At 41.7% G+C, this 25591-nt stretch overlaps 1 protein-coding gene across 1 annotated transcript in view; it reads right to left on the bottom strand.

Annotated features, from left to right (window-relative positions):
• Positions 1-25591, bottom strand: part of CFAP74 (cilia and flagella associated protein 74) — a 385998-nt gene that overhangs the window by 20204 nt on the left and 340203 nt on the right. The window contains exon 36 of the mRNA XM_082274200.1: positions 7477-7597. Coding sequence (XP_082130326.1) covers positions 7477-7597 — 121 coding nt within the window. The remainder of the gene's footprint in view (positions 1-7476; positions 7598-25591) is intronic.

The following is a 25591-nucleotide window of genomic DNA, read 5'->3' as shown; positions in this document are numbered from 1 at the left end:
AATGCAGGATGCTGAAAAGTCCATGAAGCATAAACAGACCTGGCTGCGTATGCCTTACAGCTGTTGTAAACCGTGGCTTGTAAAAAAAATAAAAACAACAAAAAACAAAACACCTGTAAGGCAGTTGTATAATGTGCTAGTATGCATCACATACTACATTATGGAATATTTACCTTAGAACTAAGCACGGTGCACTGTCACTGCTGAGAGGGCTGACATCTTTCCCCAGTTTTGCTTCCGTGCACATGCACATGCTTGTGGCAGCCTTCAACTCCAGAACGAAGTTCTGAAGTTCTGGCAAGGTATGCCGGACCTTAAGGGCGCATGCGCCAATGATGTCACTGACTGCATGCAGGGTGAATATCTCCTAAATGGTACATGTATAATAAGGCTTACCTGTAGGTAAAAATCACAAAGGGGGCTTTACTACTGCTGTAACAGGGAAGGGTGGACCTAACCTTTAGACCAAAAGCTCAAATTTCAGAGTGAGAGGCAGGGAGCTCTCTACAGGTACCTTCAAGAAGGACAAATAAGGACTCCAGTTGCCAAAAAGAATCTGTAATTTCCATGGAGTGTTTTGGAACAGGAACAGGGCATAAGGTGGGGAGAGCAATGTCCTGGCTAAGGTGAAATAAGGAAACCACCCTGGGAAAAAATTAGGTCTTAGGCTTCTGGGCAACCTTATCCCAGTTATATAACAAAAACTGCAGCACTGTCAAATATGGATTATGAAGATGATATCGAGGAGAGCAGTCCACATGTGCAAATTATGGTGAAGCATGCACAAGATATAAACATTCAGTGCTCTTCAATGTGCTGGTAATCCTCCACCCAGTCTCATTAGCCTCTCACATCACACTTAGCCCCTGTGTCACCAGACAGGCTAGTAAGACATAAACTTTCTCCAAGGATATCACCAATATAGATCAGATCAGTATTCCTCTTCATCAGAAAATAAGGCTCACAGGTAACAGATCACAGGTCCATAAAGCGGGTCACAGGTCCATAGGAAAACAAAGGTCCGGACATAGTGCATTACCGCAATAAATTACTATATTGAACATAGCATAAAATCATAAAATTACCTTGTAAAGCACTATACAAGTGCATGTGATGAGCAGATCGTATTACACACAGAGGTCTCGACCGCAATGGATGGCGGGTGAGGTCACCGGCCCCTCCCCCTTCGCACGCGTTACGTCCCACTGGGCGGGACTTCATCAGCCACAGGGGCTAAGTGTGAGGTGAGAGGCTAATGAGACTGGGTGGAGGATTACCAGCACATTGAAGAGCACTGAATGTTTATATCTTGTGCATGCTTCACCATAATTTGCACCTGTGGACTGCTCTCCTCGATATCATCTTCATAATCCACATTTGACAGCGCTGCACTTTTTGTTATATATTTGTTATTGGGACTTTTGGTTTATTGATCCTTTAGTGCATAGCAGCTTTCTATTATTATTTTATACAGTTGCGCTGAATTTTTTATTTATTAACCTTATCCCAGTGTAACACTAGTTAGGGCTCTTTACACGAAAAGACCTCTAGAAACCAGTGGAGATCCCACAGTATCATTGGGGAATGCGCTGGGCAGCAATATAAGCAAGATGTTGGGTTTTCCCCACACAGAGCTTAAAACACCTCTTGGTGGAGAGATCATTTCTCTGGATCCAGATGTTGCCAACTGAGGAAGTCTGTATGCCAACTGCTCATGCCTTGGATGTGCACGCCACTTAAGGCAGGAATGTGGAGTTCTGCCTAAGCCAGAATGCGATCAGCTTCTCTGATGGTTAATGCAAGCCATTGCTGTGATAATCTCTGACTGGATTCTCAATGACCTTGCAGTCAGGGGGTCCAGTATTGACGAGGCAAACAACAGGAAAATTAAATGGTAAGGAACACTTTAATACCATGGGGCTTAAGAGTATGACCAGATCCCACAATTTGGAAGCAAGATCTGAAACTTTTGTACCTTTTCAAATGAGCTTACCTACTTCTATATTAGCAGTCATGAAATTTGAAATGACATTTTGAAAATAAACGATACTCCACTTTATTCGAAATATCTTCTGGTAATCTACTAAACCCGAACAGACTCTGCTTTGACTTTCACAATAAAAAAAAAAAATCCAAATGAAACTATGGCCCTTTCATTGTAATATGTATTGTATACATAGACATGTCGGGCCTGTTGGGGGTTATTAAAATAATAATAGGTAAAAAGAAAAATGATTTTTAAAGCCATGTATTTCATATTATGCATATAAGAGATTCTGAACAGGACAGGATCCATCTTGTTTTTAAGGTGAAAGAAGGTTCATATATGTCTTGTTGCAAAATGTCTCTCACAAGCTTACAAGAGAGCATAGAATTTCAACAATAGGGTCTTATAGTTTCAACAGAGATCTTTGTATCTATGTGATCGTAAATAAGGTAATACATACATTTCATCAGATAAGAATCAATTGGCGAGACATCGTACTAGTCACTCATGGCTAGTCTGGCCTGTAATCTTATCTGTATATAACAATGGACAATACCCCAGTATATTCTAGCAGACATTTAAAGATGAACCATATAAGTTTTTATAGAAAACATCATCATATGTAAGATGTATATTAACGATAATACATTGTATTCTTATTGATATAGAAGTGTGAACTTGATACTTATATAATATTAGATATATAATATATATATATATATATATATATATATATAAGTATACTTTTCTATGATGTGTAAGGACTTGTGCGTCTTAAAAACAAATTACTTCATGTTAAGGCATGTGGTAGGAGTGTTTATATAAGGATTGCTTTGGACTGGTTTAGTGCTCAAGGTGTCGTAAATATTCCCAAACCTAGACTATATCTGACAGCCCTTTGGCATGGTCAAATAAGTAATTGCTTTTCACTAGCCGACAGGTCAATAGGTCATCAGATAACAAATTGTTTTAATTATATTAAATACAAAATCTAATGAACGGTACAATACTGCCCTCTGGAGACGAAATACCAGGTGTAGTCTTGAGATAATTTGAGATATTCCAATATAAAAATATTATATTGTGTTAAATAATATAATTATTGAAATGGCATTACTTGCCAAGATGAATAATGGAAATACAGGTGGACATTTATGTATGTACTGGTAGTCTGGACAAAGTTTTATGTTGTGTTTTATGATTAATCTTACATATAGAGGAATCATCCTTAATTTTATTAGACCTAGTATGGGGTTAATTATAAAAAGGGGTGTGTCTCTGACCTCACTAGTTTAGGTATAGAATATCCCAGCCAATGGAGATAATGTTTCATCCCTCTGGGTTTTACTTATGGTAATTTTTATAGCTCTTTGTTCTTACCATATAAAAGACCAACCCAGATATGAGAGAGAGACAGACACATTACACTACTGACAACACACCTCACACTTACACCACACACGCTATTACATTTTTCAATAGACTCATCCAGACATACTCCCTGATCTACATCATTCATCTGAAACTTGAAGGGAATCCACCATCTTAAGAAAGGCATCCATCTTAGGACTCTGGTAACGATTTGAAGCTAGCGGCTATCTTAAGTGTGGTAATTATGCCTTGCTATGTTATTTGATTTTATTCAACAATTGTTTATTCTTTCCTTATATGTTTTATATTGCATATTTAAGGGTAATGAGATTACAATCCCAGCCGTATAAGCCATGGTAGATTTTTCTCTAAAAAGCTGATTTTTGTTTTTATACATTTTTATTAATATCAGATTTAGTGCATTATTTGCAATTTTAAGTCTTCCGTTTTGCATGGCTTATTCTCATTCCTTCTGCAGTGGAATGACTTTGGGCCGTGTGATTCGCAGACCATTGTAGTCTGTTTATATAGAACATTAATTTATGGCTTATACTATACCTGGGAAGAAATGGTAATCTTGCTTTAGTTTTACTTTCACTTTGTTTTAGTTTCACTTTGTTTTAGTTTCACTTTGTTTTACTTTCACTTTCATTATTGAGCTAAACATCACATTGCATTGATTATTTGAAGTTAGTATTTTTATGTAGAGTTATTTTTGTGTCACTTCTTGTTTGATCATATATCGTGTTTGCATGTCTGGCGAATAAATATTTTTATATATATTCCACACTGTAGACTGTATTCACTAAGATTGGTATATGCTTTTAAAAAGAAATTAATCAATTAAAAAGAATTCTCGACATTGATTTATGGCATAAGTGGAGACTCTCCTTTTTCACAGATCTTTGCTTATTAACCATAAATAAATACACTGCTATATTCAGAGCAGTATAAATATTCTGACATAAGTACGAGCGCAAGATATTTATTATTAAATATTCTTACAGACAGTATGTTACTTACAGTATATGTTATATTTTTAGAAGATGGACAGTGGGATTATAAGTAAATTATAATCATAATGTTTGTCTTGAAAAGGATCAAATGTTATTTTAATAATGGATGGTAACACCCCTCTCTATTTACCTTGAAGGATTAGCATTGTATGCTCTCTAATTATAAGGTCCAGCATAACATAATAGGTGGAACTAAGAAGCAAAAAGAAGTTTATCTAGTCAAACAAAGCTATCCAGATGTCTTGGTCTTTATTTTGTTTGTTTTTGTTTTGTGTATAAGGAAGTTAGCCAGTTTATTATTGAATTTAACAAGAGTGTTTTACAATACTGTGTCTGTCTACATTACTTTCAAATAACACATAAAATGCATATAATCTGCATATAATCTTTTGGGAAGGTTATTGTTAAAAATGATCTGGCAACAGGGTATCTATAAAAGAGGTTTAGCACTTTTAGCGAGCAAGCGACTTTACCAGAGTACATAATATGACACTCCTCTGCTTCTTTACATGCTTACCCATGCTAATGAGAAAAAAGAAAGTATTGCACATGTGGTTCATCAAAGGTTGTGTAATTGTATTGATTAACAAAAAGAACAAACATTTAAAATTCACCTAGGTGGATCGATCCAACGTTACATCTGTTCCCCCCCCCCCCCCCCCCGCTGCCTTTACACCAAAATCTGAGCCGATCGCTTAGTTCTCGGTCTTCAGTAAGCAGATAGCTAGTGACTGTCAGTCACCAGCTCTCTGCTCTGCCCTTCCAGCGCTCACTGGAGCACTGGGCTGTGACTGTGGAGGGTATGGGCGCTTGCTGGGAGGCTAAGCCAGCTACTGGTTCAGGCATCTGGGTGGATCCCAACATTAAATTCGGGATCTCTCCAGATCAAACAAGACCAAAGAAAATTCCCAGCTCAACTTACCGACCAGCCTGCAACCAACCAAATTATCCTATTTAACATTATCCGTTAAAAACAGGGGATTAATTTGCACACATTTGCAAATACATGCGTAAGCTGCAGAGCAATTTCACTGCACCCCAGTATTATCTGCAGTCCTAACTCTAAATTTTGAGAGCATCCATAGTAGAAGCACATGCATTATAAGGGAAAGGCAGAGGGTGGATGAGCCAGGAGGAAGCCCACCCCTTCTTAAAGGCACAGGAGCGCAGTGGACACCCAGCATATAGTACAATGGCAGGAAAGGTGTCCAGTGCATCCCCTCACCAGTATTCCAACAGTACAAACAAATGATCCCTGCCCCCCACCTAAAACTAGCCTTTACAACAAGGAGAACATGGAAGAGGATCTCTCCAGAGTCTGGACCGGCTGAGTGACATCAGCCAACATCTGGCTTTAGGGTCACAGCTTACATGGGTACGGGTTAAGATTACAGAACAATGGGAACTCCTGTTATCCCAAAATAACTTTGGCCCTAATTTGAACTTACAGTTAGTGGGGCATTGACACAGTGTTGCCATCTAAAACATGGCATTACCCATACGGCCCCTAGCTCATGTGTAAGCCACAGAGCCCCGGGCAGGCAACCCATTTTTTGTGGACCTAACTCTAATTTCTGTGAGTCTCCAACAATGGGAGCACATGATTATTATTATTATACAGGATTTATATAGCGCCAACAGTTTGCGCAGCGCTTTACAGTATGAGGGAAGACAATACATTTACAAGACAATTCAATACAGGAGGACTTAGAAGGCCCTGCTCGTTAGAGATTACAATCTAGAAGGGAGGGTCAAGCGAAACAAAGGCATGCATTTAAATGGACAGATGTAGGGCAAATAAACCAGAAGGGAGCCCACCCCTTCCTAAAGGCACAGGGGCACACTAAACCCATGTTTTAAAAGTTACCAGTTACAGGTGAGGGCAGTACCCACTTTTTTGTACTATGAATTATATTAGCCAGGCAACGCAATGACACCTTTGCTGCCATAGTGCTATGGGCTGGGTGTTCAGTGTGCCCCTGTGCCTTTAATTAGGGGTGGGCTACCATCAGGTTTATCTACCCCACACCTGTCCATTTAAATGCATGTGCTTCCACTGTTGGAGACTCACAGAAATTAGAGTTAGGTCCACAGAAAATGGGGTGCCTTGCCGGGGCTCTGTGGCTTGCGCATGTATTTGCAAATGTGCGCAACTAAACCCCTGTTTTTAACACATACTGTTGGACAGGTCAATTGGGTTGGTCGCAGGCTGGTCGGTAAGTTGAGCTTGGAAATGTCTTTGTTTTTTCTCATATGTGTTGCCTTTGCAATGCTCCTTGCTGCAGTGACCAGTTACAGATGAGGGCAGTACCCACTTTTGTGTACTATATCCTGTAGTAGGCCAGATATTGCACATGCACTATAGTTTGGAGAAGCATAACACAACTTTGAGCGCTTGCACTTATTGGGTGCTGTCAGCTCAATTCAGACTTTTGGTACTTGCACACAGTACTGATGTTTGAACGCCAGATTCCTTGCATAAAGTCCCTGTGTAAAGACGCAAGGATGAGCTGTAAAGTAAATTTGCATATTTGTGTGATTTTGCGGAGATGCGTAGACACGCATAAAAATTATTTTAGCTCTTCTTGGGTTGTGTCGCACACACGTATATGTGCGTATGAACACAAAATACTGTTCAGCAATGAAGATTTTTGTATATTTCTTTTGCTATATGCAGGGCGAGTTTATGTGCCTGTGAACAATATAAAGTGAAGGAAAATGATGTAAAGGATAAGGTTCTATCATCATGCATTCATAGTGGAGCTGATTTATACAATCTAGGAGCAAAGACAGGTGGAACGGTTGCTTCAAGCAACATATTACATTTCTCTGTATCATAATGAGAAGCCCTCCTGTCTTCACAGCAGCATGCTGGGAAAAAAAAAAAAAGAGCACTGGCCTTTACAATATGGGAAGGGGTAGGCAGGCCATAAGATCAGTGGCATTGATATTTCAGGACTGCAGAGTGTTATTATTCCACAAGAACAGCCATTGGACAGGAAACATTCTCATGCTGATGAAACTCAAGTGACCAAGACCACATTCATTCATGTCTGTCGAAGTCTGGTTTAAAAATGACTTTGTTTTGCAGAAAAACCTTACCTCCTTCTGTTGCTGGGATGGTGCAGAGGGACTCTGTAGAGACATCCAGTTGATCTCCTCCCTCAATATACATGATGTGCTTCCTGGAGGCACCTCTAAGCTGGATGGAATGAGCTATGTGCTATGGATACATAAACCATGTATTTAAAACATATTTTTGTGTGTATATACAGTAATCTAGTGTATATAAACAATGGGAACAGTCTTCTAAAAATGGTGCTAGTTGGCTGTTGTGTTGATCCCAATAGCGTTAATACTTTCTAAGCCACTGATGCAGTATAAGTATGCAGAGCAGGAATTCTGCTTGTTCAGGGTCAGTGACTAAATAAGTAATAAAGCTATTGGACTGCAATGACAGCCAGGCAACTAGCATTTTAGAATGAGATGTAAACAATGACAGCCTCTATATTACATGCTTCCAGTGAAAATACAGGGCACAATTCTATACAATGACTTAGCAGTGTATTATAATAGATACAGCTAAAAGTTTTTAAACTTGCTCTGGGTCAGTTTATAATGGATACCACAGAATATACTTCATACTGTGTCTGCATTTTACGTTTTATTCATAAAACGCTGGCTGTGGTGAGGATAGTATGACAGCCTAGTTGCATATTACTGATTCTTTTTATTTCCTGCATTTGCTTTAGAGGCCCAAAGCAAGCAAGGTGGATAGCACATTTGTTCAAGCACGCTGTGATTTATAAAAATGTGCCAGAAGTTTTTTTTTTTTTTTTTTTTTTCCTCTAAAGTGGTGGTATAACCATGGTGAGGCCACACCAAAGCTTTATAAATTGGCTTGTGTAAAGGATTACGCTTTCTGCTGGAATGTAAGTACCAAAAGGTCCCAGATCAGAGTTTTCACTGACTGTGAGGACACTTTTTATAATGATATATAATTTACTGCATGTGCAAAAAAGAATACACCAAAAGCAGAACATATAAAGTTCAGATTTCATTTTATTCAGACTCCTTCTTGTATCCTAAAAATCAATGTCGTTCAGAAGTCTAAAGGACCCCCTTCATCAATGTTTTGTACAAATGCCAGTTAAAGCTTAGTACACGCAATCAGTTTTTTTTTGTTCAACCCAACGTTCGGCCAGCTTCTGTCAGGCCGGCTGCCATACACACGGGTCAAATGACAGTTGGTTTCTATTGAACCGGCTGATACTGCCTGATATTTGGCCTAAGGCTTACTTAGCTGGCATCTTGAACAATCATACTAATCACCCCTCCCTCAGCATCAAGTTTATCAGTCCAGTACACACTTAATTTAACATTACCAAGCCCTGATGAAGGTGGGGGGGGGGGGGGGAATCTGTGAACCCTTGAAACGCATTGTATTTTTAGGATAAAATAGTCTGAAAAAAATGTAATCATGACTTTATATGTTCAGGTTTTTGCACTTTCTTCCATGTACACCCAGTTCCTGTTGAAGCAAAAAGCTGACCTTTGGCGACCACTCCTGGGAGAGCTGCCCAAAGATAATCATTACCTTCACACTTCTTGAGAACTGCCGGACAACACGTACTGCATTAAAAGATGGGGGGCCGGATTTAAAGAAACTGCAGCTTCAAACATCTATGACGTGTTTCAGTTTCGCCGCGTTCAAATCAATTAACTGGCGCTGCGGCGAATTGGCGAGTAAAACAGCAATAATGAATTCCGCCGTCAGCGGGATTCACTTACGATCGCGGCTTCGCCAATTCGCAAACTTATGTCTTCCTGCTTATAGCAGTTTCACATAGCGATGTGGGCTAGTGGATTAGTGCACACATCACATGTCTGTAATTCATCTCCCTCTGCTGTAGGTTCGAGGCTTACCATCTCCACCTACTTTTTTTATTTTCTTTTTTTGTTTATATTGCTAAAATGGAACGGATTACATCATATATATTGCTAAATAATGTTACACTCAGAAGCGCTTGCAAGCTTACACCATTTTAAGTGTTTTTTTGATCTTGTCTGTGTGTCGAATCGATCTTATGAAGGAAAGTACCAAAGGCAAGTGACCAAACCCCTACCCTACTTCAGGGCAAGATGAAACCTCACAATTTTACCATGGTCTTCTTCCCACATTCCATACAATGTTTAGTTCTTTAGCTATATGTGCTTTTTAGCCTTAACACACTCCATTTTTTCCACCATACAGCTTTATTCTGCACAATAGCTAAGTGCTTTGCAACTTCACTGCAGTTCACAACGTCATGGGTTCAAATCACATCACTACACTTGGGATCTCTTTTCACTCTCATTTTTTTAAACAGTTTTTTTAAACTATCTTGAATTTGGGGGGGGAGGGGGGTGTCCTACCCAAATTTCAAGCACATCAATGGAAACAACACAATTTTGATTTTATGAGTGTGGTCCTAGTTTTATCGAGATGCAATTCTTTACATATTTACCATGGTTCTTACAATTTCTTGACCAATAAACATAGGTGTCTGATATTGGACTCTCTCCATATTTCAACAACACAGGCCCTCATAGTCCAACACTACATTTGCCTCACACCTCAACACAACACTGTCACATCCCTACTCTACATTACAACCCCTCACATCACCAGTACAAGCAGCATGCAAAGTGCAAAACTCCGGCCTTGGCAGCTTAATGGGCCATACACTAACAATTTGTCTAGACTTTTTCCTGTAGACTTAACCAAACCATATAATAGAAGCTCAAACCTCAACACTTTCAATTTGGATGCAATCAGGCAGGCCCTTGCACTACATAGAAAATGTCAATCGGAAGGATAAAGTCTTCTCTAAATCTTACAGTGTGGATGGCCCTTTTGTCTGTAGGCACCCACACAAAACAAAAAAACACATGTTCAATTCTAATGTATTTATTTATTTGAGAATGACAGCAGAAGGAGGGATGCAGCAAAAGAATATTGTCACTCTCCAGTCCGTGTGCCTTTACAGCGCCAGACCACGATCTTTGCTCCATGGCTACGGGATTCTGATGTCTTCCACAACTTCCGGCAGAGTTCAGAATCCATTCTGCACCTCTACCAGCTCATAGGGGACAGGCATGGCAAGGTTGCTGGGCAGCTTCCAAGCCACTTTCGAAGTTCCAGGGTGTTCATGTTGGTCATTGGCCATGTGCCTTACCAAATATCCACTGACCACAAAAGAAAATGAGTGGAGTCCATCAAGGTGGGTTTCTACCACCTACACCCGCAAGCAGTACCACTCCTGGAAAAATAAAACAAAGGATAAGACATTTCATTATGAAAATCACATCTTAATGCCTGTTTGCTTCATTCTGAACTTCATTTAATTTCGACATCACGAGTGAAATAACACATTTTATGCCAACTTACACAAACCAGAAATCATTAATGTAAACATTTGAATACACACCTGTGACGCCAGACAGCCCATCACCACAGGCTTCCCATGGTACGTGCCATGATTCCAAGATGTTGATGTTCTGGAAAATTACAACACCATAAGATACCAAGCAGCCGTTCATGTTATCAATAACTACACAGGTGGCATAGACACAAATAAACACCTGCCAGCTCTTCTCAGCCCTTTACACTATTCACAATACCAACATGTTTATGGTTAGAGGTGCATGTTTTTGCTCAAGTAACACAATTTTACCAATGTTGACTACACTTTATCTACAATGGCAAGTGTCATTGGCAGATGATAATCACCCTCTGTCTCCCTGTGAGTGGCACCTCTGCTAACTAGCTAATTAATACACATGCCCTATCTTGACCGGTTACAGTACTTACATGTAAAGTGGCTAGCAACCAGGGTATTCCGGGTGGCCATACCGGCAGCGGTGCTCCGCCGCCTGGGGGCCGCCGGCTGACGGACCTCTGGCTCCCTCTCCTCCGTCAGCTCCCAAGAATCATCCCGGGCAACGCACATGTTGTGCAACACGCAGCACGCCAGGATGATCTTGGAAGCCTTTGTAGGAGAGTACAGGAGTTCACCCCCAGGCCGGGCCAAGCAGAGAAACCGGGACTTGAGAAGACCTATGGTCAACTCAATGATACTCCGGCTTCTCCGCAAGGCCCTGTTGTAATTCCTCTCTGCTGGGCCCTGGGGGTACCTGATTGGAGCCATCAGCCACGTCAGCTGCGGGTAACCAGCATCCCCTGAAAAATAAGAAAAATATACATTAGTTATTCCTATCATGTGACTTTAGATGACTCCTCAAAATGGGAGACAATTAGGCATTTTACTAAACAACCTGCTCGTCTGTTTGCAAAAAATCATATGAAACATCTCAACTCTGTCTAACTGCCTAAATCACTAATACAAATGGGAAAAAGGACACACAAAGTGGTGGGTTTCTCTTGCAAGTTACAACTTGGCCCCTATTCTGTTCCTATTACATTAGCCTAGGTCTTACTTCTGGAATATATCTGCAACTAGAGTGAGGAAACCAATATTGACTCACTTATGCAAAGTACTTTGGGGATATGGCAATACCATTGGAATCATTTGTAGGTTTTCTTTGGGTGGCTAGAGGACACCATTTACACATTGGTTAACCACCTTCATTGGACTCAAAGACAACTTTGCAAATCTTTCTTTTGTGAGCTGCTAAGCTGCTGATCTGGTTGTGTGTGAACAGCCTGACAACTAATAACACATCCATTTTAGGTAGGCTTTGCTTAAATCAGGGTGTACACCGATGTAGCTTATTCCTATGTCTATGTAATCTTACAGTTTATGTTGTTAAGACAAAATACTTTACCAATAAGCCACCCTTCGGGCATTTGTCCACTTTCAAACACCTCGTACAGAGTACTTGTTCTTAACATACTGGAATCATGGCACGACCCTGGGTGACCAGTGTTGACACTCATGATGCGCTGTTTGGCGTCACACACTAATTGGACGTTCACAGAGTGGTACTGCTTGCGGTTCCGGTATTCACTTTCGTGGCTCCTTGGGGGCCTAATGGCTATGTGGGTGCCATCGATTGCCCCTAGGATTTGCGGCATGTGTGCCCGCCGGTAGAAACCCAACTTGACTTCATTCCACTCATTTTCATTCTGTGGCCAGTGGATAAAATTGGGCACTATATCCACTATGGCATTAATGACCAACATGAACACCCTTGAAACTGTGGGCTGGCTAATGCCCATGATACTTCCCGAAGTGGCTTGGAAGCTGCCACGCCCTAAAATATACAAAGTGGCCAGCAATCTGGCCATGCCGGGCACCGCATGGCCGCGCTGTGTGTCCGGGTCAATTTTCTCTGCTATGAGCTGGTAGAGGTGTAGAATAGTTCCTCGCTCGAGCCGGAACTTCCTCCTGACATCAGAATCCCGCAGCTTGTCCAAATAGATCCTTGGAGCAAAAATGCGTGGCTGGCGAGGTAAGGGCACACGGACTGGAGGTGCTGCTGCTGAAGGTGCTGCTGCTGCTGCTGCTGCAGCTTCCCCACCTTCTGCTGCCTCCTGTGCCAGGGCCTCCTCAAACAAGGCACCAATAAATGCCAGCATTGCACCATCTAATGCGTCTGGGATATCGTCCTCCATTTTGAACGCGCAAATTCGCGAATGCGCAGATATATATAGAAACGGCCGCTAATTATCACACCTGTGAGCCAGCTATAAAAGGAGCACATGGCCAATATGGCTGCTGGATGTTATAGATCGATGTTTCTTATGTGCTAGCAAGACCCTGTGACCCACAACCTACATTATCTGGAGGTAAGACAATTGTATCTCTCTCTCCCAAAAAAAAGGAAGGAGACAATTTGTACTTATCTTGGGTGTGCTTAAGTTGTCTATGGTGAATCCCCTCCAACCCACAATAGCTTGGGAACCCCTCAAGTGTCTTTTAATCATTGGCAGTTGGCCCCATGTGCATGTGGTTTGGACATGTGTTTTCTCATGTTTGTTAAAGGTGTGCAGTCTAGATTTGGCATCTAAACCTGCCCCCTTACCTTCCCAGCTTCCAAAGACACCATTTTTGCTTTCCTGATAACTGTAATTTATTATGTGCACGTATGTAGGTCATGCGATTTCTCATGTATGTTTAATGTTTGCAGCCTCCTTTTGCCTATAAAGGATTACACCACCACCACCACCACCACCACTGTGTTTGTGACATTAGGTAAGTGTTTGGAGGGCCTCGTGTGATTTGTACCCCTATGCGTTTTCTTATGTGTTTTTTTTTTACATTTCTTTGCAGCCTCTTCTGCTCTTTAACACCACCACCACCACCACCACCACCACTGTGTTTGTGCCATTAGGTAAGTGTTTGGAGGGCCTCGTGTGATTTGTACCCCTATGAGTTTTCTTATGTGTATTTTTTGTACATTTCTTTGCAGCCTCTTCTGCTCTTTGCCACCACCACCACCACCACCACCACCACCACTGTGTTTGTGCCATTAGGTAAGTGTTTGGAGGGCCTCGTGTGATTTGTACCCCTATGCGTTTTCTTATGTGTTTTTTTTTTACATTTCTTTGCAGCCTCTTCTGCTCTTTGCCACCACCACCACCACCACCACCACTGTGTTTGTGCCATTAGGTAAGTGTTTGGAGGGCCTCGTGTGATTTGTACCCCTATGCGTTTTCTTATGTGTTTTTTTTTTACATTTCTTTGCAGCCTCTTCTGCTCTTTGCCACCACCACCACCACCACCACCACTGTGTTTGTGCCATTAGGTAAGTGTTTGGAGGGCCTCGTGTGATTTGTACCCCTATGCGTTTTCTTATGTGTTTTTTTTGTACATTTCTTTGCAACCTCTTCTGCTTTTTTTGCCACCACCACCACCACCACCGTGTTTGTGCCATTAGGTAAGTGTTTGGAGGGCCTCGTGTGATTTGTACCCATATGCGTTTTCTTATGTGTTTTTTTTTTTTCCTTTTCTTTGCAGCCTCTTCTGCTCTTTGCCCACTACTACCACCACCACCACGACCAAGTCTGTTTGTGCCATTAGGTAAGTGTGTTCTGTAACTGTTCACTAATTATACTGTATATGAAGAGCAATCTGCAAATCCTGTTTTTTCTGTTTTCTCTTTTGTCATTTCAGATTTAGGAGTTTGGGGCTCTTTGCTGCTGCTGGACAGCCAGATTCTCTGCCCACCTCGTGCTCCCATGGCCCCACCCACTGGAAGGATGAGAAGGGCCAGGGGGGCCAGGGGGGCCAGGGGGGCCAGGGGGGCCAGGGGGGGCAGGGTGGGCAGATCGTCTGGCTCTGGTGTGAGGGAGGCTCCAGCTGTATCCATGAGGGAGTCCACCATCCCCATCCCGGAGGAGGAAGCCGGGGGAGGTGTTAACACACCAAGTGGACAAGCTGGCTCTTCTGACAGTAGTCCTGGAGCGGGTCCGTCCACCAGAGTCAGCTTGTCCACATTAACCCGGCTTCCCCGTTTCACCCACAATCAGTGCTGTGCCCTGGTCCACGCCTATATGGCCAGATATCAGGCGATACATGGGACCAGGGCCGCGTCTTACTCAGTAACAGAGAAGAACAGATTGTGGGATGAAATCCGGGATGCTGTAAATGCACTGGGTGAAGCACCTCGCCACCGTGACAGTGTGCGGAAGAAGGTCAACGACATCTGTGGGTCCGTTCGGAAGAAGCTAATTGCATGGGCTGCGGAGGGTCTTTATGACCGTCAAGGTCGGCTGGATGAACGTGCACGAAGTTCTCTCTGGGATTATCAATTACCTTTCTTGAACATCATAGGACCCGATACCATCTTTCCCAGAGAGGACTTAGATTCGGATGCTTTGCACCGAGGTAGGATATTATCTTGGATGTCAATTGTGTGAGTTGTTTGGAAAAGATTAACTACTATCCTATGTGTGACATTAAGAGAATGTGATACTTGCCCTTCCAATTGTCCTTTTTTTGTTTTCCCCAACCTGCAATTTGTTCATCTGTAGCACGGATCTCAGCCCCTCCACAGCCCATGCAGCTTGGCGAACCAGACGGACTCACAGGTGTTGACATCAGTGCTGACCCTCCTCCTGGTAGGTCCAATATCATACTGTGCCAAACAATGTAGATGTTTTTTTTTGGCCAAGATAGCTCATATTGCTATGTCCTTTACAGAAGATCCGCAGCAGGGAACACACCCAGTGCAGCTAGGCCTGGAGGAAGGTGTTGGTATGTCTAGTCAAATAATGTTTTTTTGAATCTTATTAACCCCATTAACACACATGTTTTTTCTTAGGAAAGAGTGTTGCCTTTTAGATGTTTACCCTGCAAAACACAGTTGACAGCATTAATGGGTGCCGTCATTAGTAGGCAGACCAAGCCTTCTTAACCTTTGGGAGGGTTTAGCAAGTGTCCTATGAGCCCAGGAAAGCACTTTTGAATGTTTGGCCTCAATGCTTCATTCATGAAGCTAGGAGGGCAATCTGGCCATAATCATTACTGACTAAGGTTATGTACTAAACATTTTTTTTTTTTTTTTTTTTAAAAGAACATCAGGCCCCTCTTGACGTTGCAGCTGGAGTTGGATCAGGAGCTGGCGACGATTCTGCATCCAGTGCTGTGGTATGTGATATAAGGGAACAAGGTGCACATGTAACATTTCAATGGTAGCATTGATTTTGGACTAGATGTGGCTTACATTGTGTGTGTTAAATTAGTGCTATGACATTCTGACGATGCACCAGCACAACAAGAGTTCTATCTTGAACATCAGGGAATTATGTTATAATTTGGTGTGCCACTAATGTTCCAAAAACATCCAGGATCTTTAAAGTCCGGCCCGTCTTTGATTTTCCAGGTCCAAATTCATGGGTATCGTTTGGTTGGGTTGTCCTCTAGCCGATTGATGGCAAGATTTTAGACAACATACGTAGATGTATAAAGTCATTGGTGTAGTAACAGATTTACCAAAAGCATAAACAACCTACCACACCAGGGTTAATTGGGAACACCTTCATGTTGAATCTTTTTTGCCTTTGTCATATTAGTCCTACCAATATAATATGTACCCATTATCAGAAGTGTTGCTAGCTTGGATAATCTTACAATGAACAAGTACTCATTAGAAGCACATCAAACTTTTCAACGTTCTGCTTGGGGTGTTAAGTTGTCAAACTAATCTGAAATATTTAGTCATGATGTTTGATAATGATTTGGTCTATTTCTTCTGCTTTCAGGTAGCCTTAGATGCAGAGGGATTGTCACCTACCCAACTTCGTCCATCTATGCTGGATGTAGCCGAGAGGCTGCTTGATGAGTATCAGGTCCAAAATGAGTTAAGGAGGCGTACTCAGCAATCTACTGAGGCAGTACGTCTGCTCGGGCTCATACAGGAATCTGTAGCAACAATGGTACAGGTTCACCAGGATATGTTACAGGTTCAACAGGATATGCGTAACAGCTTGGTAAGTTTAGCAGACCAGCATCAACGGGATCGGCAAAGTGTTGACACTCAGGTGCTGGCCACACGCCAATGCCTGTTTGGATCTGAAGATGCCCCATTGGCAGAGCCCTCCCAAACATCTCACTCACCTGCCACTGCAGGTTGTGGTAGTGGGAGGGTAATGCCAGTGTTGGCCACTTGTCAGGCAGCTGGGGATGGGACAATTCCTCCTGTAGCCACTCCTAGCACTTCACACTCCGTTCGGACTCCCACACCCCTCAATGAGCAATCCTCCTGCACAACCTCAATGCGCACTGGTTCCACAGTACCCCTTCCACCTGACTACATTCCCTCCACACCTTTATCACTTCACTCCTCCCCAGGCCGTTCTTCTTTTTTGTCACCAATGCGACATGTCGTTTGCCCCCGCACCGTGGACCACAACAACCAATCAACCACCACTCCCCACACATCTTCACAACCCTTGCACCACCAGCAGCATCAAATAGCCTTGGAGCAGCAACGATCCCATCTCATGGTAATGGCACACGTTACCCAAATTCTTAGGCTGAGCACAGAGCAGATGGGACTATTGGCACAAGATCTTCAGTCTGGGACATTTCCAGGGTTCAACACCCTGCATCAGCAGCAGCCTCAGACACAAGATCTGATTCTAATGGGCCACTTTACCAGAACTCTAAGGCTAACCCCAGAGCAGATGGGACTATTGGCCCACCATTTGATGGCAGGAACCTTTCCATTGCTCACCACACTGCTTCAGTCACCACCACCACCACCAACTTAATTTCTTTTTTTTTTTTTTTTTTGGTTTTGTTAATGATTGTTACATTGGCCAATTTGTGGGGCCATTTTTTTTTTAAATTTGAGGGTGGCACAATATGATTTCTTATAGTGCTTTTTTTGGGGATGAAATAAAATTTTATGCAAAATGATTAGTTTGTGTTTGCTCTTTGGTTTTTTAGGAGTGTTGGTGGCCAAGTAATGGCCCTGGTTAATGTAGGCATTTATACACACGTGCTTCTCGATCTCCAAACATATGATTTCATGTAAATTTAGATAACTCAATGTTCACATAACGACCCAAGAAAAGGTCTCCCTTCAAATGTAGCTTCAAAACAAGTCTCAAGGCTAACATAAACCAAAGCCAACATACTAACAATTACAGACCACACCACTCAAGTAAACAAATACAACACAAAAGACATTCGATGTGTACACCAAAAAGAAAACTTGGGTAATAAAATAAATGTTTTAATAACACATGTGGGTGTCTACCAACTGTAGCGTACAAAAAATATATTACAATATATAATAGAATGAACTAAATTGCCAATGTAACATTTGTGTTGCAAAGAGCAACATACTTAAATTTAATTTAGATAAACATTTTAAACATTTTTTATGTTTTGACATCATTTTTTGGAAGGTTTTCACAAAAACAATTCATTTTTGTAAACATTTTTGGTTTTGTCCGTTGCCATAAAAACAACAAGGCTTTTTTGTAAACATTTTTGGTTTTGTCCGTTGCCATAAAAACAACAAGGCTTATTTGTAAACATTTGTGGTTTTGTCGGTTGCCATAAAAACAACAAGGCTTTTTTGTAAACATTTTTGGTTTTGTCCGTTGCCATAAAAACAACAAGGCTTTTTTGTAAACATTTTTGGTTTTGTCCGTTGCCATAAAAACAACAAGGCTTTTTTGTAAACATTTTTGGTTTAGTTTGTTACCAAAAACAACAAGGCTTTTTTGTAAACATTTTTGGTTTTGTCCGTTGCCATAAAAACAACAAGGCTTTTTTGTAAACATTTTTGGTTTTGTCCGTTGCCATAAAAACAACAAGGCTTATTTGTAAACATTTGTGGTTTTGTCCGTTGCCATAAAAACAACAAGGCTTTTTTGTAAACATTTTTGGTTTTGTCCGTTGCCATAAAAACAACAAGGCTTTTTTGTAAACATTTTTGGTTTTGTCCGTTGCCATAAAAACAACAAGGCTTTTTTGTAAACATTTTTGGTTTTGTCCGTTGCCATAAAAACAACAAGGCTTTTTTGTAAACATTTTTGGTTTTGTCGGTTGCCATAAAAACAACAAGGCTTTTTTGTAAACATTTGTGGTTTTGTCCGTTGCCATAAAAACAACAAGGCTTTTTTGTAAACATTTTTGGTTTTGTCGGTTGCCATAAAAACAACAAGGCTTTTTTGTAAACATTTTTGGTTTAGTTTGTTACCAAAAACAACAAGGCTTTTTTGTAAACATTTTTGGTTTTGTCCGTTGCCATAAAAACAACAAGGCTTTTTTGTAAACATTTTTGGTTTTGTCGGTTGCCATAAAAACAACAAGGCTTTTTTGTAAACATTTTTGGTTTAGTTTGTTACCAAAAACAACAAGGCTTTTTTGTAAACATTTTTGGTTTTGTCCGTTGCCATAAAAACAACAAGGCTTTTTTGTAAACATTTTTGGTTTTGTCCGTTGCCATAAAAACAACAAGGCTTATTTGTAAACATTTGTGGTTTTGTCCGTTGCCATAAAAACAACAAGGCTTTTTTGTAAACATTTTTGGTTTAGTTTGTTACCAAAAACAACAAGGCTTTTTTGTAAACATTTTTGGTTTTGTCCGTTGCCATAAAAACAACAAGGCTTTTTTGTAAACATTTTTGGTTTTGTCCGTTGCCATAAAAACAACAAGGCTTATTTGTAAACATTTGTGGTTTTGTCCGTTGCCATAAAAACAACAAGGCTTTTTTGTAAACATTTTTGGTTTAGTTTGTTACCAAAAACAACAAGGCTTTTTTGTAAACATTTTTGGTTTTGTCCGTTGCCATAAAAACAACAAGGCTTTTTTGTAAACATTTTTTTTTTGGTTGCCAAAAACAAGGCTTTTTTTTTTTTTTTTTGGTTTTTTTGGTTCCCAAAAAAAGGGTTTTTTATAAATTTTTATATTTTTTTTGGTTGCCAAAAACAAGGCTTTTTTTGTTTTTTTTTTTTTTTTGGGTCCCCAAAAAAAGGGTTTTTTATAAATTTTTATATTTTTTTTGGTTGCCAAAAACAAGGCTTTTTTTGTTTTTTGTTTTTTTTGGGTCCCCAAAAAAAGGGTTTTTTATAAATTTTTATATTTTTTTTGGTTGCCAAAAACAAGGCTTTTTTTTTTTTTTTTTTTTTGGGTCCCAAAAAAAGGGTTTTTTTTTAAACTGTTTTTGATTTTTTTGTTAGATTTTTGTTTATAATGGGCAACAATTACAAATGTGACATTTCTTTGTGTTGCAACGTGCAACATAAGTAAACAAACCACAAAAAAAAAATACTAGGATCTTTTTAAAGGTGTGACATTCCTAACGAATGGCTCCTTAGGGTCTGGATCCACGCCACAAAGGTGTTCCAAATATAGAATTCGGTCTCCGCACCACCTCATATAATCCAGGAGGACCTCGTAGGTGAGGTGGGTGTGCCCTGGGTAGAAAAAAACATGACAATTAGTTTTAGGCAAAATGATCCAAACAAGGATTGTAATTAATGTGCCTCAACAAATATGCTTAGGAGTCTATTGGTTGGCTTTTATCAACACTCTGAAGCAAATATGCTAAATTGCTGTTGTAAACCTTAAACTCAAACTTTCACAGCAAATTGTTCAAAAGGTTACATAAGATGGCTTGGAATGTTAGTAGCAGTTCCACCAAAGCTAAGTAAAATGCTTTTCTGCATGTAAACACAAGCAATCATTTTGAAGAATGTAAGGTGTTTTGGGTTCAATTGGTCAACACGATACATGTGCACACATTTATCTCTATCACCATTGGAATCTGTGGAGCGTTCTCTCTCCCTCTTACTGTCTATAGATTGAACCTGACACATAGTAGAGACTCACCCTTAGGAATTTTGAGGGCCAGTTCTGGACGGAGCAGATGTGTCTGCTCCCCTGATCTCCTTTCCGCCATCCCAGCTGTGTTAAGAGAGAAGAAAAAGTTTATCAACAAATGGACTCACGCTAACTGTAGGTTACGCAGTCATGAAAACGCTCTAACACCCACTCATTACCCCTCCACATTTCCCTGAAAGTTTTATTTAGACATTGATATGGTGGTGATGCAGATTTGTACAGTGCAAGCGTCATTCTTCTGGGTGAAGCTTGTAGCGTTAAGGATACGTACTCCCTGCTTTTGTGCTGATTGTGTTTTTCTGATGTTTTTGGTGCCTCAGCCCTGCCTGTTCTAAGTGTTGGAAACATATCATTTTGGGAGGGCTGCGGAAAACTAATCAGGTTAGACTTACACTCTCTAGGTTTTTGGGGACAAGAGAAATAACAATCCTCCTTTTTACATGGCCCCTGTACACACCTCTAGGCACCTCCCTCCTGTTGTTTGACCCCACAGCAGGCAGCTTGCTATGGAGGCACATGAGATGAAGCCAAGCACCCTGTGCCTGTTCAGGCACTAGGCTGTGAGCCAGCCTTGCCCCCCTCCCTTCCAATGGTCTCAATGATTAGGAGTGACAGCATCAGGAGGCAATATTGGCATGCTGTCACCTCAGTTAAGGAGGAGGGGGAGTCTGTTCCAGACAAGTATTAGTGCAAAAATTTGGACCGTAAAAAATGGTCCCAGTAAGTCTTAGGGGGAATATGCACACCTATCACTTGGAATACTAATGCATAGAATGCATTCACATAAAGAACCCGCTGCCTTTAGAACAACTTGAAGCCTGAGCGGGGACATACACAGTTAGCATTTCTCCACTTACTAAGTAGACACATTACTGGAAAAGCACACAACTTACCATCATCAGGTTTTTTTGGGGCCCCTGAAGTGGATGGCGTGGCTGGCTCTGGAGAAACTGCACAAAAAGAACACAAATTGTGAACTGGAATGTGGTACATTACCGAGGAAGAGTATTTATGAAAGATTGACAAACACACATTTTCAGTGTTGACTAAATCAGGACATGATTAAATTACAATGTCCCCTAAAAATTTACAAGTACAAAGCACACCATTTCCAATGTAGAGAAACTAACACCAATTTAGAATAGGGTGGCTTGAGATAACTTACAAAAGATAACATGTCCTGTAAAGCTCCCCAAAACCACCTTTCAAACATGAAGGTTAAGCAAGAGTGTTTCATGACCAACCTTCCTGTCACATATAGCAAAACTACACTTGCTTTGACTCCAACTTAGATTATCCTAGATACACATCATCCTAGCACACACAATTCATGTGAGAATCTAATTTTAGGTACTTACAGACTAGTTCAGGGGAGCCTGGAGTGGGGGAGGATGGGGGAGACCCTACATGGGGGGATGGTGTCCCTTCATGGGGGGATGGCGTTGTATCTCCTAGAAACACAAAGACACAAATACAATCCTTGAACAAAAGCTATTTGATAAAGGCACACAGAAAGTAGTCTGGAAACATTGAAGGTAGTAGTTACAGTGGACTGGGTAAGCAGTGGCCCCTCTTCCCCAGTCCTCCACAACAAACATCCTCAATGTCAGCTGCTACAAAACCCCAATGTCAAAATATATATATTACAGCCCTTATATTTACCAGGACACATTGAACACACAAACACATGTAGAATACTTACTTCCCCTTTGAGGAGAGCCCAGGTCCTCATCCGAGTCGGACCAATTGGCCTCTTCTTGGCCAACAGTTTGTTCCTGGCCCGGATCCAGGCGACTCGGCCCTGCCTGAGGCTCCTCTCTTGCTGAAGTTACATCAACCACAAAAGAAAACAAAACAAACAATCATTCCTCCAAGTTCGACCTAATACACAACACACCAGCACATCCACATTACTTACAGGGGGCCTGAGAAGGCTGAGCCGCAACATCCTGATCACTGGTTTCTAAAATAAAAGAAAAACATTATATATTATTTATGGACACAAATAGGCAGTAACCTCTCATCATGCTAGCACCATACTCAATGCCCCTACAATTCAGAACATAGAAGTGCACTTACACCAATGAGATGCATTGACCATGTTTTAAAACAGGAGGGCACCATGCAAATTAAGCGGGCGCCTAAGGCCTCGCACCTACAGGGGCCTTGCGGCCAGTGGCGGAGCACCAACATTTCGAAGGGCGCAGTCAGGGAAATCTCCCAAGTAAAAGATTGCTTTCAATCCTCGGATCAAAAAGTTGCAGCAGTGTGCTGCAGTCCCTTCACTGCGTCTGCCAGGTGTCTGTTGTCCGCTGACACTTACTCCTCCTTCTCTGCCTGGGGATTGGCCGTCTGATCATGTTATCCTAAGATGTGGAGGAATCGGTAGGTGTGTACCTGCACCAGTAGGAAGTGACTGGCCGGTCAACTCACTCTGCTATCATCAGTTGTTGCTCTGGGAGGAGAGCTCCGCCCTGGACCCGGAACATACAGGTAACCAGGCCCAGACTTGATATTTTGCAGGCTGGTCATAGATTTGTTGTGTCCACTATGCAAAGTGGTTGAGTAGCCCCAGGGAAGTTGGAAGAGTCTGAAAATGGTTGGTGGAGGAGGAGGAGAAGAAGGCCCTGGGTGGCTGGGGGACAAGGAGAGGGCCCCTGGGGGTTTTCTAGAGGAGGAAAGATCCACAATGACGCCAGAGTCAATTGCCAAGGAAGAGAGTGGAGCTGAGCAAGTCCTGCCTATCTGACATGAAAGCCAAACATGGTGTAGATGGAGCCCTTTGCCCTACACAATGACAGCACCAGAGGTGGAAGGTGAGTGGTAGCGGGTCTTTGACATTATAGAGCATATGGACTCTGTCCATTATTGGTAGTTTTGTTTGGAGTTGTCCTTTAGATGTTTAACTGTGTTGTTTTTGACCCGAGCTGTGAGGGACTGAGGTATGACAGCCCACTATGCTGAGACTTATAGTGCCCTAGAATGTTGAGGACTGAGGAATCCTTAGTCCCTAACAGAGGGCACTACAAGTCTTAGCATAGCAGGCAGTATTTCCTCATTCCCCTACAGAGAGGATTACAAGTCCAAGCAGGTAGCCTTCTGCAGTGGGACTTGTTGTGCCCTTGACTGTGGTGGACTGAGGAAGGGAAGTGTAAGAGGGTCTCTGTAAGCTCAGATGTATGGGGGAGCTTTGGGGAACACAGAGTTCCCTTTTACACCAGAGTCCCCAGCTTCCCCCCTCAAATAATGGTTCCCAAACTCTCCTTATATCAGAGTCTTCACACTTCCCTCTTACAGTGTAGTAAGTCTGGAGACTCCGATGTAAAGGGGGCTCTGTAAAATGTGATTAGAGATTAGAAATTTCTAACATTTTTATTTTCTACTTACGATCCACAATTTTCAGCTGCTCAAATGGCTCGCTGCCTCTGACTGCATATTGGAGTGTGGCCGTCCTCCTCCTCCCCTTCTTCACCAAAAGCACAAGAGGGTGCCGTCCGTCCGCTTTGGCTAGAAGCAGAAGAAAAAAAAAAACATAAAAAATACGAATGTACATAGTAGTATTAAAGGTTGTGAAGAGACACTTGATGGAGGTAGGAAAGGTAGGAGCGAGAGGGAGGGGGGGGGGGGGTGTTGGTATTAGTGTTGTTGCATAGCTAAACACATGTCCACCTACCCAAAAAATTGTAACCTATCTGGTCACATGTAATGTATATTTTTACTTACCGGAGATTTGCTCCACAGCCTTTAGCAGGAGCCTGGGTGAGCGCCTTTTGGCATCACTCCAGGCCCGCTGCAGATCCACTATCTCAGGCAGAAACTGAAATCTCCGCTGCAGCCTCATCCGGAGACGACACATCATCTTGTGCTTTTGGTGAAGATGCGTATAAACTTTATCATACCCCCAGAGGAGGAGGAGCTGTGGAAAGAGCAGTGTATGTTTGAGTCCAAGTATGTCCAAAATAGTACAGTCTTCAAATAACATGCTAGGTCGTCTTTGAGATATTGTAGAACAAAGAATTCCATTTCTGGTGATACATATACATCGATGTCCAAATCTACCTCCATGACATAGGTTGCCCCACACTGGTGATTTCCTCTACATGATATAGCCATTTTCTCAATTGGCCTTTCATGACACACCCAGGGCCGCCATCAGGGGGGACAGGCAGTCACTGTATTTACAACCTTATTGCTGTCCATTTAGCAGGGTGCAAGTAACTTTACACACATGTAGCATAGGTATCAACTTTTGTCACCATGTTAAAAGGACAGCAGTATGGGTAGCATTACAGTGACTGTTATTAGTCCAGGCTCACTAAACTAGCCAATGCTTGGAAAAGCAAGCCATGCAGATTGCTTTTCAGGTCCCTTTTAACACGAGCTGTCTGATTGGGTGTGGCTGTTAATTTTTGACGCAGACCTGATAAGCCCCTCAATTCTCCTTTATGGAGTGTTATATGTAAATGGGATTGCTTCATTTGAGATGCAGATTTAAACTGTGTATGGCCAGGCTGAAGGTACCCAAGTTGATTGGTCGATCACCTGGAGGACAACGTACAACCAGTCTGTCAGATTTTACACACACTTATCGCTAGCATCTCTTGTAGCCACTAGCAATAATCACTGTGTTTTCCTGGCAGGGGCAGCACCAGGAGAACACAATGGCTCCGCAGGAGGGTTTCCCCTGTCTGTGTTGATGGTGGAATCAAGGCAAAATGTTTTTCCTGCAAGCCACGGGACAAACAAAGATATTTTTTTAATGAATCCATGATTTTGCCAAAATGGAAAAAAAAAGATGTTTGCTTTGTATATTCTTAAGTTTGCTACATAACTAGAACATGTAACAGTGTTATATCATTGCAGGAGATTTCCCTTCACTTCCTGTCTTGGTGTCACCAGGACAGGAAGT

This window comes from Pelophylax lessonae (assembly GCF_965119305.1).
Source record: "Pelophylax lessonae genome assembly, chromosome: 12".
In the NCBI taxonomy this organism is placed as follows: Eukaryota; Metazoa; Chordata; class Amphibia; order Anura; family Ranidae; genus Pelophylax; species Pelophylax lessonae.
The sequence above is the reverse complement of the archived record's forward strand: the minus strand, read 5'-3'. Positions and strand labels throughout refer to the sequence as shown.